The sequence below is a fragment of the Euprymna scolopes genome, chromosome 32 (assembly GCF_053919585.1).
Source record: "Euprymna scolopes isolate OS-2025 chromosome 32, ASM5391958v1, whole genome shotgun sequence".
Lineage (NCBI taxonomy): Eukaryota > Metazoa > Mollusca > Cephalopoda > Sepiida > Sepiolidae > Euprymna > Euprymna scolopes.
In genome coordinates, this window is record NC_136513.1 from 36461346 (window position 1) to 36475195 (window position 13850).

General features: G+C 35.4%; 1 protein-coding gene across 1 annotated transcript; it reads right to left on the reverse strand.

Moving 5' to 3' along the window:
• Nucleotides 1-4109: 4109 nt before the first annotated feature.
• Nucleotides 4110-12196, reverse strand: LOC145256255 (spermatogenesis-defective protein 39 homolog). The gene has a single exon (XM_080114913.1). It carries the CDS (start codon nt 11822-11824, stop codon nt 10088-10090), a length of 1737 nt encoding a protein of 578 aa, XP_079971039.1. The 5' UTR covers nt 11825-12196; the 3' UTR covers nt 4110-10087.
• Between the last annotated feature and the right edge of the window lie 1654 nt (nt 12197-13850).

A 13850-nucleotide genomic window follows, 5' to 3' on the forward strand; every position in this document is an offset into this window, starting at 1 on the left:
TAACCGCGACGGGATAGGAACTCTGAATCTCCTAACTGCATTTTCAGCAATTACTGCCATCCATAGTTATTGTCCTCTCACCACGTTTTTGGCCAACTAAGCCTCTAACGCAATAAATAAATTAATAAATTAATGAATTCCAATTAAATAATATAAATAACAATGTTTGGTGCATTTTAGGCCAGGAAGCCAGTATCTTCAGACAGCCTAATCTGGTAGCAAAAGGTCAAGGAATTTGAACACTGGACTCTTACAAAGAGCATTTTTTTTTTTTTTGCATTTTTAACTCAAACAAGGCAAAGTGACACTTAAATGTAGGGGCCTACTATTTGGGACATATTTATAGGGATACTATGTAGGGAGTTGAGCAGCAAGATGTCTGTTTAGATTACACTTGAACTTCTACATGTCAGTACAGTTGGGGAAGCAGAAACCCGGAAGGGAATTCCAAAGTCTAGCAGTTCTGGAGAAGAAACTAATAGTATTTATGTTGAGGGGGTACAAGGGCATGTAGTTTGTCAGAGGATCAACCATTAAAATACTTGTAAAACAGGCAGAAGGATGCAAAATCTTGGTGATGGGACAGAGGCTGAAGCCTAGATGACAGTTTGGGAACTATTAGGCTGGCGACTCTTTTGAACCCTGTTCAGGAGCGAGAGACTAGTAGCAGGTACATCAGCCCAAATGTGACAACAATACTCCATACATGAGCGAATGGTGGCCTTGTAGAGATACAAATTACTTTCAGGCGTAACTTTCTAGCAGGATAGAGAGAGCCCACCTTTCTCGCGGTAGCCGAGGCAATGCCCTCGATATATCTGTTCCAACTCATGTTCCCTGTGAATGCTAAGCCGAGGAGTTTGAACGAAGTACTTTCACGTAATGTATTAGTCATAGCTATTAGTGGTTAGAAAAGGTTTCTTGTAATTATTGAAGGAAAAAAGCTTAGTCTTGGCAGCATTGAATGTGACCATCCATTTATGTCCCCATTCCACTACAGATTGGAGGTCTTCCTCTAGTCTTTCTGCCATTTCCTTGGATACGTGTTCATTTGTTTTCCCCTCGTGCCTATTATAGAGCATGATGTTGTCAGCAAATATATCCATCTCAGAGACAATTTATCAGGGAGGTAATTTATGAAATAATAGGAATAATAAAAGACCAAGGATCGACCACTGAGATACACGTGGATTTATATCATTGTTTATTTAAGACTAGCGGGGGTACCCGGCATTACCCGGGTGTTTGGAGGTGTGTGTGGTGTTAAATAAAAAAAAAAAAAAACAGTGGGGGGGGGGATCGAAACCGAAGCCCTGAGGCGAAGTTTGAAAATAAAATCGGCCAGCCAGAATGAGTTAGTGAAAAATGTTTGAATTTATTTAAGTAAGAACCAAATTGACAGGTGCGCGCATGGAAGTCGTCGAGCGTTACGACGACGACGACGATGAGTAAGCATTGTTATAAGCGAAGTAAAAAAAGAAAACAACGTTAAAACTTAAGCGGGGAGGGGGAGTAATCAAAACATTGAAAAAAAAAAAACTAACGTAAGGCAAACGAACGATGAAAACAGAAAAACAAACACGTGAAAAATGGCTTAAATAAGCCTGTTCGATATCAAAATTTTAAATAAATCGGTGGGTACCCTGTGTTTTTAGGTGTGTGGTCGTGGGTGGATAAGCGAAGTAAAAAAAAAAAAAAAACAGAAAAACGAACGCTACGTGAAAAATGGCTTAAATAACACTGGTTCAATATTTAAATTTAAAAAATCGAAAAAAAAAAAAAAAAGAAAAAAAGACATCTCACACCACAATTCGAACCAAAAACTTTTAGATAATGAACTAACGCACTAATCAACTGAGCTAACGCGACGTACATACCTCTATAAGGCAACCATTCGCCCATGTATGGAGTACTGTTGTCACATCTGGGCTGAAGCATCTGCTGCTTGTCTCTCGCTCCTGGACAGGGTTCAAAAGAGAGTCGCCAACCTGATAGGTCCTGAACTGTCATCTAGGCTTCAGCCTCTGTCCCATCGACGAGATGTTGCATCCCTCTGCCTGTTCTACAAATACTTTAATGGTGAATGCTCTGACGAACTGAAAACACTTGTACCTCCCCGACGTAACTACCCCCGACAAACCCAACAAGCTACTAAGTTTCATCCCTTTACAGTAGAGATCCCTAGGTGCAAGAAAGCCTTTTACTCCAATAGTTTCTTGCCCAGAACTGCGGGTCTTTGGAACTCCCTTCCGGGATTCTGCTTTCCCAACTGCAATGATATGCAGAAGTTCAAGTGTAATGTTAACAAACATCTTTCTACTCATCTCCCTTCATAATGACCCTGCTAATTAAGTCCCTGATAGTAGCCCCCTGCTTCAAAGTGACACTGCGCCTTGTTTGGGGTGAAAATTGATTAAAAAAAAAAAAAAAAAAAAAAAAAAGGAAATTTGTTCAGTTTACAACGATTTAAAGTAAATCAGGTCATGACGTCATCTGGCGCATGCGTAGAACCGCTTATCGTCACGAGAAGACCGAGAAATTGTCGATTTCGGGGTGAAAAAAAATGAACGTTTTTGGCCAATTTTTCGATATTTTTCGAGCGAAGGATGCCGCTTCCATATGATCCCAAGTTGGTGAATTTTCGTTGTGTCTGTCGAAAGTTTTTAGCAGACACACAAACACACATACAAACATACATACACACATTTTCGCTTTTGTATATATAGACTAGCGTGGGTATCCGGCGTTGCCAGGGTGTGCGGAGGTGTATTAAGATCCGGGGGGGGGGGGGTAAAAAGTGGTAGTAGTGTGAGAGGTGATATTAAAACAACAGTAGACAGTTTGGGCAAAGAGGTGTTAAAAAGGAAAAAAAAAGGTGTTAAAAAGGAAAAAAAAAGAAGTGTTAAAAAGAAAAAAAAGAAGTGTTAAAAAGAAAAAAAAGAAGTGTTAAAAAGAAAAAAAAGAAGTGTTAAAAAGAAAAAAGGTGTTAAAAAGAAAAAAAGTGTTAAAAAGAAAAAAGTGTTAAAAAGAAAAAAAAAGGTGTTAAAAAGGAAAAAAAAAGGTGTTAAAAAGGAAAAAAAAGAAGTGTTAAAAAGAAAAAAAAGAAGTGTTAAAAAGAAAAAAAAAGGTGTTAAAAAGGAAAAAAAAAGAAGTGTTAAAAAGAAAAAAAAGAAGTGTTAAAAAGAAAAAAAAGAAGTGTTAAAAAGAAAAAAAAGAAGTGTTAAAAAGAAAAAAAAGAAGTGTTAAAAAGAAAAAAAAGAAGTGTTAAAAAGAAAAAAAGTGTTAAAAAGAAAAAAAGTGTTAAAAAGAAAAAAAGTGTTAAAAAGAAAAAAAAAGGTGTTAAAAAGAAAAAAAAAGGTGTTAAAAAGAAAAAAGTTGTTAAGAAAAAAAAAAAAGTAGCAGTAGACAAGCAGGTTCGAACCTGTAACGTGAAGGAAGAAAAAATATAACGTCTTAGCTGATGTCTATCATGCAACCGGAAGTTAAGAGCATTTAAAATTAAGCATAGTTGATCCAATGGTGATGATTTGCTAAAATATTGGCAAAAAAGCTAAACCCCCCCCCCCCCCCCGCCCTGTACAAAACTGCCAAGTTGAGGGTGAAGGAAGGAATGTTTTTGGCTAATTTTTCAATATTTGTCGTCGGAAAGATCGAGCTTGAAAATGATACCAATCTCATGAGGATCCGTCACCTCAGTCAAAAGTTTTTGCAAGACACACACAAATTTTGCTTTTTATATATTAGACTAGCGGGGGGGGGGGGTACCCGGCGTTGCCCAAGTGTTTGGCGGTGTGTGTGGTTTGGGGTAAATCAAAACAAAAGAATAAAAAAATAAAAAAGTTTTGGTAGGTAAGTAGGAAGAATCGAAATCGAAACCTTGAGGCGCAGTTGGAAAATAATAAAGTGTGAAAAAAAAAAAAAAAACTTACTCCGTTACTACTATTTGACCTCATTAATGAGGTCAAATAGTAGTAACGGAGTTAACATTTACTGCGCGGGGGGGGGGGGTTGTTTACTCAACTTTGGTTGATTTTATTTCCCAGCAATCGGTGGTTGGAAAGCTTAAAGAAACGCAAGTTTTTCTTGATAGCAGTCAACAAAAGAAGAACTCCAATGTAGAAAATAATATTTAATTACAAAATGCAAATCAACATTCATTATACAACAACAAGTTAAAAAGGTCAACAAAGAACAAGTATTAATTAATTAAAAGTTAATACATGTTATGTATAAAGTTACTAAAAAGTACTAACTGTATCAAATCATCTTAGAACAGGTAGCACATGGTTTTAATAATTAGGGCTGTGACAACTGTGATACTATAAAGTGAACATGAGGTGGACTTGAGTCACTAAGTGCCGACAGAGAGAGAGGGGGGGGCAATAGACAAAGGAACAGGAAACAATAGATAGGAAGTAACAAACAATGAAGCTCTAGGTGTTTTTAGATCGAGCTTTTTAGAGTTGACAATGACAATAGAAACCTACAGATAAAACAGGGAAGGGACGCTTCCGGTAGCCGGGGGGGGGCGACCTCAGATACCAACGTAGAGGAGACAGTTGACAATTAGATGCCCGTCGCGGTGGATGGGAGTTGGACAGTTCGTAACATCGATAGAACAGGGAGAAGACACACACGCACAAGTCCAACAGTAAATTATATGTGAACATTGGCGTTTGTGTTTTTCCTTTCTTTGTTCCACAATTTAGTATATTTCCACTTTTGTGAAACCATGTGGGGTCCCATCGACAGTCGCCAGCGAGAAAATGACAATCCGGCCATAAGAGGAATAGTCAAATGAAAAACTCACGATACACGACGTTGGGAGTCGGCGATCTGTCGGGGCTGCGCACGTCTGGTCACACAACAGCATATTCTTTTCATTGTTTGGACTCTTGAGTATATATCCGTTAATATCTTATATGTTTTTATATAGACGGATGTGGTTCTCGGTTGATTAAGTGTGTCTAACTGTGTCGGATATATACCAGAGAGTCAAAGGAATGAAAATGCTGCCATTTGTCTTTTCCAAAAATATCGATAAACACCGTTTTATTCTTTTGACTTTTGTCACAGCCCTATTAATAATCCAGATTATGCAATTGTGAACACCGGTAATGAATATACTCGGTCAGTGACATGGTATATCATGATATATCTGTTTAAAGTAAAAAAAAAAAAGAAAAGAAAAAAAAGGTGCTTCTATATTATAACTAGCTGGACGCACGGCGTTACCCGGTCATATAATACGTTTTAACATAATATTTCATTTTATAGATTGCATATGTATAGGTTTTTATTACTATATGCACCGATTCAAAAAAGTTGTATAAAATAAAATATATATATATATATAACAAATAAATTCTATCAAAAGGTAAGATAAGTTACTTTTCTATCTAAAGGGATAAGTTTTTATTTAATATAAAATGTTTATTCGGTTTGAAAATTATACAGTTTTTATCGATATATTTGTGGCAAGGTCTGTTGAATACGTTAAGTTTGGAAAAATGAGTTCAAACTAAAAGATTATGCAAAAGACTGTTAGAAACCCACCCAATATATGTTACCGTGATATAGACTGGCATATATTGAGCGAGTTACTGTGTTTTGTATAATTTTTTAGTTTGAACTCATTTTCACAGACTTAACGTATTCAACAGAAACCTCGCCGCCATTTATCTTTTTCAAATATATCGATAAACACTATGTTTTTCGAACCGAATAAACATTTTACATTAAATAAAAACACTAAAAACTTATCCTGTTAAGTAGAAAAGTAACTTATCTTACCTTTGATAGAACTTATTTGTTACATATTTGTTTTTTGACAACTTTTTCGAATATATGTGTATAGTAAAACAAAGCCCTATTATTATAGAATTAATCCTCTAACGAACATATTACGAGGAATAATTTGCAAAAAAAATTTTTTTTAAATAATAATGATAATGTTGTTCATCAAATTCCGTCAGTGTTTGTTTACAATATTACATCAGCCGATATTTGGGCTTCATGATGAATGCCCTGGAAAAGTCACTTCTGGTTAATGCTTAGTTTTAAAACATGCAAATGAAGAAATGATTTGTGGTGATTTTAAATGCAACCTCTTTTATCGTAAACTGAAGTTATTAATAAGAAAAAAATAAAATAGTGAGGTACACTCAGTAATATATCCAAAAATTACGAAAATTTATCAAGCAGAAAGTTATTTATAGTTAGAAGTAATTTTTACGGAAAATTGGGTAAAATTGCATTTTTCTTAGGTTATAAAGTAGACAGTGAAAAGTTGACACACAGAGCGACATAATTCAGAACGGATAATTTAGATTACACCGTAATGGCTTCCAATATTTCTAACCTATAGCGGTAGACTTTTTTTGTATCAAAAACACAATAGCAGCTGTTCTTAATGAATTTTCATAATTTTTGGATATATTACTATTTTCGACATGACAGTTAATATTGTTTTTGCTTAAAACAAATTTAAAAAAAAAAATCAATTTGTCGACTATCTTAACAAGCACCGTGTTTTTATTTAAAACGTATTTTTTATTTTATTTTTATATCCAATTATAATGCACAAGCATCGGTGGTTGTTTAAAATCTAGAGATTCAAGTTCAAACCACAGAGTCAGCAGTGACCATTTTTGGTCATTTATGACAAATAATGAAAATCATACATACTATAAATTATGACAAGTTCTTTTTATGGATTTTTGTTATAATATCAATATTATGGTTATATTATTTTATATCGTTATTTTGAAATACGGGGGTGAGTCACGGAAAACGGATGTTTTAAGGAAAACAAAACTGCGAATATTTTAGCAAAAGTTTAAGCAGGTTTAAAGACTACCTTTCTCACTCCCTATCCTTACAAGAATCATCATAAAAACATCTGTTTCTTGTGACTCAGCCTGCATCATTATTTTGTTATAACATTTTATGATATTAATATTATTTTGTTATAGATTATTAGGTACGGGCAAAAATGGGTGGGCAAAATAGGGGGAACTAATTTTGAAAGCTGATTTATCATAATTTTTTTGTAGGTCTCCGACTACTTTTTTATTGTATTCGAAAGATTAAGGACTAAACTTAATTTCCAAAAGGAAAAAAATATTTGTAAACGTGAAAAAAAAGTTATGAAAAATGTTTTCACGGCGAGCTACTCAATTCAGCTAAATTTTGAAGTTAAATAAATTCATTGTAAAAATCCTTTAAAAAGAAATATTAGTTTTCTGGGTCTATTTCAAAGATAATTAGTAAAGTAAAGTTTTAAGATATTGAATTAAATTAAAGAAAAATAAATTTAAAATAAAAAACACCTTGTTTGTGCAAAAAAAATCTTAATCAGCCCTCAAAAAGCAAGTAATTTACCGTTCGCCAAAAACGCAACAAACTAAAAAAAAAAAAAAAAAAAAAAAAAATTTAAACACGATTATAAGGAGGCCCAAAATTTCAGCCAATCAAAACGCCGTTTCAAAATGAAGTCATGATAGTAAAAGGAGGTATGGGTGTCAGATCCCCCCCCCCCGACGTGCATCCATATTATTTTTTTTTTTATATTCAATCAATATTATTTTGTTATATCAAACGACAATTTATCAAAAATACTGATTAATTAAAAAAAAAAAAAAAAAATGAATCAATTATACAATTTGACAATATTATGGTATATCAACCCTTCTTGCGTAAACACGTATTGTAAACATGTTTCAGAATTTTTTAGATGAGGATTGAGAAATTGGATCCATTCCATTCTTCGGACTACTGTTCTCATCTTGGATATTATTCTCATCAGCATACTGGCCAACATAACATTCAAGTTTCGTCAGGTGCACTTTGCCAAACTCGGGAATCTGTACAAAATTTCAAACAGAATCTTTTGTTTAATCCACGAGGGTAGATTGCTTTCGTTACATCAGCCATGACCGGGTAAAAGTTTTAAGTAATTATAAATTATATTCTTCGTATCGCCTTTACTGATATTTGAACCTACAACCTCCAGAATACAATTTTTTTTAAATTGATTATTACTAAGCAGTTTATCCGTTGTGCCAACATGTCTAAGTGACAGTTTTGTGGAGATTGAAGGTTCAATCCTTAATGCAGGCGATACTGAGAATATGAATAAGGATTACTCAAGACTTCTACATGATAATGCTTCACAGAACGAGAAGCATCTTCCCCCATGTATTCAATAAAAGGATCTGTTTGAAGTTCCGTACAGATTTCTGATTTTGATAAAAATCACCTGATGATGGAGGTTACATCGGCTGAAACGTTATGAGAATAATATTGAAGAGGAGAACAGTAGTCCAAATAATACAACTATTCAAAATAATTCGGTACTTGTGCACCTACTGAACCACACTATTTTCAGATAGTACCTAGTAACTTTGCTTCTCCACGAGGGCAGAGTTAGAAGCCAAGGTCGTTTTTTTAATATGGAGAAAGGAACAAAAATAAAAAAAATTGTCTCAGTCGTGAAGGATTTCTCCTCCACTAACCGAGAACAAAAAACTGAAGTGTAGTACCATAACAGATACTACACTTTGATATTAGTAAAGTACAGAATAGTTACACAGCACCCTCCTCTCTCTTAAGAATGACTTTCTAAATAATAACGTTATTATTTCAATACGTGCAACAAAAAATTAAAAAGTATTCAACAAAAATTAATATTTTACTCATAGCTGTGGGAAATTTGTGGGTTCATACTTTTCCAACCCATAGCTGGATAGAAATTCCAAGTGCATGCCTTTTCTAACAGTACCTATTTACTATGCCTCCCCACGGGACAGAGTTAGACACCAGGGTCGTTTTTTTAATGTGGAGAAAAGGTACAAAAATAAAAATTGTCGCAGTCGTGAAGGATTTCTCCTCCACCGAAAGAGAACAAGAAATAGAAGTGCAGCATCTGAAGAACAGATGGTATTTATTTGCTCCCCCACCGAGCAAATTAGGCACAAGGCCGATTTTTAATGTGAGGAGTGAAGGGAGGGGGAAGGGAAAAAGGGGGACCAGCTCCCGAGAGGTGGGAAATGGGAGCTGGTTAATGGTCAGGCATGTGGGGTTGCCCCCACATCTGGTCTTTGCTAGTCATAGCTAGTCATAGCTTGCAGCATCTGAAGAACAGATACTACACTTTGATCTTGGCCAAACAGTGCATGAATGACCACAATCGATCCACTAGCATTTGAACTCAATTGAGCAAATTCCAGAATTTGTGGCGGTATACATCTTGCATCCTGACTCGCACAAAGGAATTTGCATTTAAACCTCAATTTTCAGAACTGGATTTTTCTTTTTTCGCGTCAATAATTAAAGGAAGAAAAAAAAAAGGGTACTTGTTCAGTTTAATCAAGGCATTAAAAAATGAAAATATCAAGAAAAAAATTTATATTGTACGTATCCTGTTATGGAATGAAGTTCTCAGAAAAAAAAATTTCACTTAATTTGATCAAGTATTTTTTTTTTTTTTTAAACAATTTGTTATAATACCGATCAAAAAGTGGCCATGTTTCGATTTTTAAGAAGAAAAGCTAATATTCAAGATGGGGAGGGGGTGTCAGCGGTTTGGACAGAATTATCTCCCTGTGGAGTGTTCTAAAAAATTCAAACATGGCTACCTTCAGCGCGCTGTCATAAAAACATGTTTTTCCGTCATGGATAAAAAAAAAAAAAAAAAAGCTAGTCAATCAAATTAAGTGAAAAAAAATTTTCAGAGAACTTCAGTCCAAAACGGATACGTACAATATAACTTTTTTTCGATATTTTCATTTTTTTTAATGTCTTCATTAAACTGTACAGGTACAAAAAAAAATGGTACTTATGCACTTTTGTTACAGTGCTGAAATAACATTTAGAAAGCCATTTTAAACATGGGAATGGAAGGGTGTTTTGTAACTATTCTGTGCTTCCACCTAACAATTAAAAAAAAAACATTGTGAAACTTAACTTAAAAATACTATTTAAACAAAACAAAAAAAAACAGCATGGTAACAAATGCATTATTAGCACGAAAAATATTTAACATAAAACTGAGCGTAAAAGAATAAGAAAAAAAAATGGCTTTTCTTCATTTCCATTTAATTGTCGACGCACTGAGGGCATCAGCAGCAATGCGATGGGGTTCACTGTTACTCGGAAATTTCCGGGCAAAATTTTCCAGCTCCCTGCGGTCCTTGAGATATATGCACGTCTCAACAAACGTGTGGTAACACCGTAATTTTTGGGACAATTGCAAACATTTCTCGCTATCGTTCATTGCTTGGAGATATTTTTTTATTTCTTCTTCAGGCGCTCCGAACTTAAATAACAGTTCAGCCACTTTATCAAAACTGACAACGGACTTTAATTTTTTGCCGGTGAACATAGTTCCCTTGCTAGTGAGTAGGTCCTCAATATCTGCCCAGGCTTTAACTTTGGCCCGGGCTGCTAGCGCGGGCCATAAGAATTGCTTTTCCGTGAGAGCGTGTTTTTCTCGAAAGTTGAGCGGACTGGCGAATTCTGTCTGTTTGTTCTGATTGTCATAATGGTACAAGCAGCTGTGATAAACGGAGCTGATAACTGGAGACATGACAAGCGAGGGCGGGCGAGGAAATTCTTGGTATATAGAATTGCGGGTGTCCTGCGCAAGTTTACTATCCATACTGTCCACAGCATTCTGCCATTCAAGTAACGCAAGCTGCCGCTCCACGAGCCACGTTTCCGACGACATGTTAGGACAGTGTGACCTGAACTCCCGCAGACACTGTTTCAGGCTGTCAAATTTGACTGCTAAATCTGAGTTGCTAACCGCTTGCTTGTACGTCACCATAGCCGCTTCTTCATTCATCTTCATAGTCTTCAGGAAGGATATGAGTTCAGGGTAGTTACCCTTCATTCGAAGGTAGCTTATATAATGGTTAACAGCTACTGGACGGCTTTTTAGGACTTCTTGGAAAACCGCGTCGCTAAGTGTCTGTCTTAAGAAAAGAACAACAGTCGTGATTACGTTACCGTCGTAGCTCTCAATAGCTTTACCCATTATCTCTAGTTTGTCCTCAAGAGTCCGGTACATAGATAGACCCGTATGGGTCTCTCCGTCTCTGATTCTTTTCACGGTATCAGTAACTAAGGGTCGAGACCAACGTTCCCGTTCAGACGCTTTCAGGGACCGTCTCAGAAACTGAACTTCTGCCTCTAATTTATTCATAGCCGCTGTAGATGTTACTTTAGGCGTAGACCTCTGTAGTATATCCTCAATACTGGCAGTTGTGTCGCTAGAGTAGTCAGAGGAGCCTTCCTGTTGACTACCCCGGCGGTTTGTCTCCGTATCACCGGGGTCTGGTCGCGCGTTATAGACACTGAAGTTTCCACCTGTGGTCCCGGTATCGCTTTTCGAGCGTCCATGTCCAAAAGACGAAGTGCGAGCGTGGTGGAAAGAAGGGTGCCCGGGTTGAACCTCATCACCAGGTGTGGCAGGCGTCGACGAGGGTTGCCGGTAGCTTGTCCCCCGTTGGTTAGCAGCAGGTGTTGGTGTCGATGTGGTTGGTTTTGCGGGGGTCCCGATTCGCGAGATGAGGTTGGCTTGTTCGTTTTTCCGGCTTTCTTCTCCGGGAAACGATGAAGACGAAGGAATCTCGTGGTCCAAATATGACTCTAGGCTCTCGCTAAAATCGTCATCCGCATAGTCCCGGCAGGAGAGGATTTTATTTGCAAAAGCCGACGCGTTGTCTACGGATATATTGTCGTCGAACATATTAAATTTGCCCGTAGATTTCTTAATACGAGACTTGGACCAGTAATCATCTTCCCGTCCTGAAAACGACATGATTTTTCCCCCCTATGTATCCAGGTACACAAACAATATAAAAAAAAAAATAAATAAATAAATTCACTTAAAAAAAATACGTAAAGTATTCAACACACCATAAAAAAGGGGGCGTGTGAAATTATTATTTTGTGTTTAATTATTGTTCATTGAGTAAAACAAAGAAAAATTTCCCATACATTATTAAAATCGAATAATACAACTATACATACATATATAACGAGAGTTATGGCTGTGCATCCATGCACAGACCGCATTGATACGACGATATGTTCATTTAAAATGTTTCGATTTATTTAACCGCTACCTGGGAAAGTCTTCTTCCGTCTGTTAACCTTTGTGCGGGGAGTTCTTTGTGTATGACGTCATCGGCCGCCTGTACACATAAAACCACGTGCTCCCCCCCCCCCCCCCCCCCTATTGTACAATACAATGTTTGTTCTTCCGTCCTTTTAGTCGGAAAGAAATCCAATATTATTATATTGAAGTTTTCAGCTTTATTATGAATGGCATTGAAACAGCATTACCTTAGATAACTTCGTTTTAATTTCATAACAATTTGGTTCAATTTATTATTTCATCACCAAACGATACCGTAATAATTAAGGGCGCTTTTATATTATTGGGACGAGATTTCTCAGTCGATAAATGGAGTTTTCAGATTAAAAAAACAATGGTTTCCGATCTTTTTTTTTTTTTTTTTTTTTTCGTCAATTCTAATCAGTTACAATGGTAGCTTCCAAATTATGCAGTCGGGATTACCTGAGTAGTACTGAATTATTATTTAAAAAAAAAAAAAAAACACTTTAATCGTACTAGCAGGTAAAAAATTGCGGCATCTTTTTAATCGAAACAGAAAATTACCTCCCTTTTGAACTCTCCTGTGTTTTACGATCGCTTTCTTCAAATTCTATTATTTTATTTTCTTTAATAAATAATGTTCTACCTTATCGATTTTCGTATTATATATATCATCTTAAAAACATGAGGAATACGTAGATACCATTGTTTTCATGTGAAATTCAGTATTAGGATTTCCAAAATCTCGTCCCAATAGTGTAGAAGCGCCTAATTAAGTTATTACAAAGATTTATTTTACCTCCAGAAATGTGTTACAAAAACGTAAAATTAAAAAAAATGTCTATTTTGTTTCTTAAAAAACTCTATTTTGTTTTATTATAAAGTGTATTAGGTAAAACTTGCGGAGAACGCTCTGTTTTACGGTTGTTGTAAAAATGGACCGAAAATTTAAATTTCGTTCCGTTTTAAATTCAGTACATTTTTACATTACATCCAACTCGTCGTTCACATTCGACATGTCAACTTTTATAGGTTTTCGGGTATGCTGACAAGGTTAGTGCTATCTATTCCACAAGCCGTTCTTATTATGGGGAGGTTGGGGGTGTTTATTCGTTGTAAACGTACCCGAAAACCTATAAAAGTCGACATTTGAGTTGAACTTATGTAAAAAAAAAAAATAAATAAATAAATAAAAAATACTAAAAAGGTATAACAAGTTGATTTTTTTGTTTAAAATATTAAATTATTTCGTTTTTGTTAATAAAATTTTATTTTTATATAAAAACAAATCTTTCGCTTTTTTATACATAAAAAGAACGATTGTTGAATGTTATTCCTTCGATTAATTTCCATATGGGGGAGGGGCACAACGATAAAAAAAATTATTAAAACGGAACGAAATTTAAATTTCCGTTCCATATTTACAACAACCGTAAAACAGCGCATACTCCGCAAGTTTTACCTTATTTCACTTCCAGATATGTGTTACAAAAACTTAACGCGTTTCTACATTATTGGGACGAGATTTTGTAGTCGATAAATGGAGTTTTCAGATAAAAAGCAATGGTTTTAACTTATTTTTTGTAAACTATGGTAGCTTCCAAATTATGCAGTCGGAATTACCTGAATATTACTGAATTATTTTAAAAAAAAAAAAAAAAAAAAAAGACTTGTAGGCCTATAGTTTAATCAAGACATTAAAAAAAATGAAAATATCGAAAAAAGG

Bases quoted from the DNA above. Each gene is read 5' to 3' on its own strand.
- LOC145256255 (XM_080114913.1), bottom strand. From the start codon at position 11,824: ATGTCGTTTTCAGGACGGGAAGATGATTACTGGTCCAAGTCTCGTATT.